This window comes from Dama dama, chromosome 24, assembly GCF_033118175.1.
Source record: "Dama dama isolate Ldn47 chromosome 24, ASM3311817v1, whole genome shotgun sequence".
Lineage (NCBI taxonomy): Eukaryota > Metazoa > Chordata > Mammalia > Artiodactyla > Cervidae > Dama > Dama dama.
The window spans coordinates 64,097,821-64,099,078 of record NC_083704.1 but is presented as its reverse complement, the minus strand read 5'-3'; the positions used below and the strand labels follow the sequence as shown (position 1 = coordinate 64,099,078).

The 1,258-nt window shown below is 57.2% G+C and overlaps 1 protein-coding gene across 1 annotated transcript; it reads left to right on the top strand.

The window, feature by feature from the left end:
- Positions 1 to 200: 200 nt before the first annotated feature.
- Positions 201 to 746, top strand: PRR23E (PRR23 family member E). Its single transcript, XM_061127793.1, has one exon. The coding sequence runs from the start codon at positions 201 to 203 to the stop codon at positions 744 to 746; it is 546 nt and encodes a 181-aa protein (XP_060983776.1).
- Positions 747 to 1,258: the final 512 nt, after the last annotated feature.

Here is a 1,258-nt window from a genome sequence, read left to right as displayed (position 1 = left end):
GCTCCCCTGAGATGGACTCGTGTGCATGCAGGGAGCCAGCCGTGTGGGGCGTTGGCCCAGCTCCCCTGGCCCCCGTGGCAGTCATGGGCCCTGCCTGCGCCTGCTGTTACCTCTGGGGAGCCCAGCACGTAACTGACCCCGCCTGCTGGCCTCACTGGAGGGCCCCCTGGCTGGAGTTCCCCGGCCCTTGCCGTTCCACCATGGTGGCCTTTGCCAGGCATCCTTGGATGGGGCACCCCCCTCCAGCTGCCTCAGGGCCTTCCACCTGGGCTTGGGGCATCTCCAGCTTTGACCCCCTCATGGGGAGCCTGCCCGCAGGCCCTTGGGCTTCCAGAGTGTTTCCTTACCCTGTGGGGCCCCCACCTCCATACTCCTCGGCCCCTCCAACTCTAGGTGGGGACACCCCCGAGCCCGGTGCCCATCGGGGGTGGCAGACTCCGCCCAGCTCAGCCCTCCTGACTGCAGTGGGGACGCAGTCCAGAGCTGCTTCCCACGTGAAGATGATGCTCCAAGTCCTTCCATCAGGAGGGGTGTCCAGGTTCAGCATCTGGGCCCCCAAACCGCCCTGCAGCCCAGAACTCTGCCCTCTGCCCCTGTCCCCCTGTGCAGACCCCCAGCCGGAACCCCACGGCCCCCGCCCCCACCGCCTGCCCTCCCGCCCTCCCGGGCCCACCGCCGTCTCTTCTAGCTCTGATGTGTGCCTGGAGACCACGCCCTCCAGGGCTCAGGGCCGTGGGGTCCAATGAGCCCTGCTGTGCCCGCTGCCCAGATAACCCCCACATCTGCTGTGACAGATGGGAGCACGGGCCACTCTCGTAAGACGTGTAACAGTGAGCGTCTTACATTCAGTAAACGACGCTGTGCTGTCAGCTGGGTTCATGCTTCACTCCTTAGATAGACCCGGCCTCACTTACATGCGAACACTTCCGTCTCATTTTCAAATGTTACCAAAAAGTTTTTCATGTTATTATTTTCTGCTCTGTTGATTATCTGTGGTATTCCACTTTTCTGTCTTAATATTGCATATATTAAAAGCAGAAATCTTAATGTAGGTCTCTTGGTTTTATTGAAACCACTGTTCACTCAGCAATTCTCTCGTGTCTTCTGACATGCTCTCTACTTCCTGTTTCACTGTGAGCTGGTTGTTTCATAACGTCTTGTAGGTGGTGCTCGCTCAAGTCATTTTTAGCCTTTATTCTTTTCTATTATAATTTTTAATGCCATAAAATTTTCTTTAAATGTATCACTTGAGATGTAT

Excerpts from the sequence above, each read along its gene's own strand:
- PRR23E (XM_061127793.1), top strand. The coding sequence starts at position 201 with ATGGTGGCCTTTGCCAGGCATCCTTGGATGGGGCACCCCCCTCCAGCT.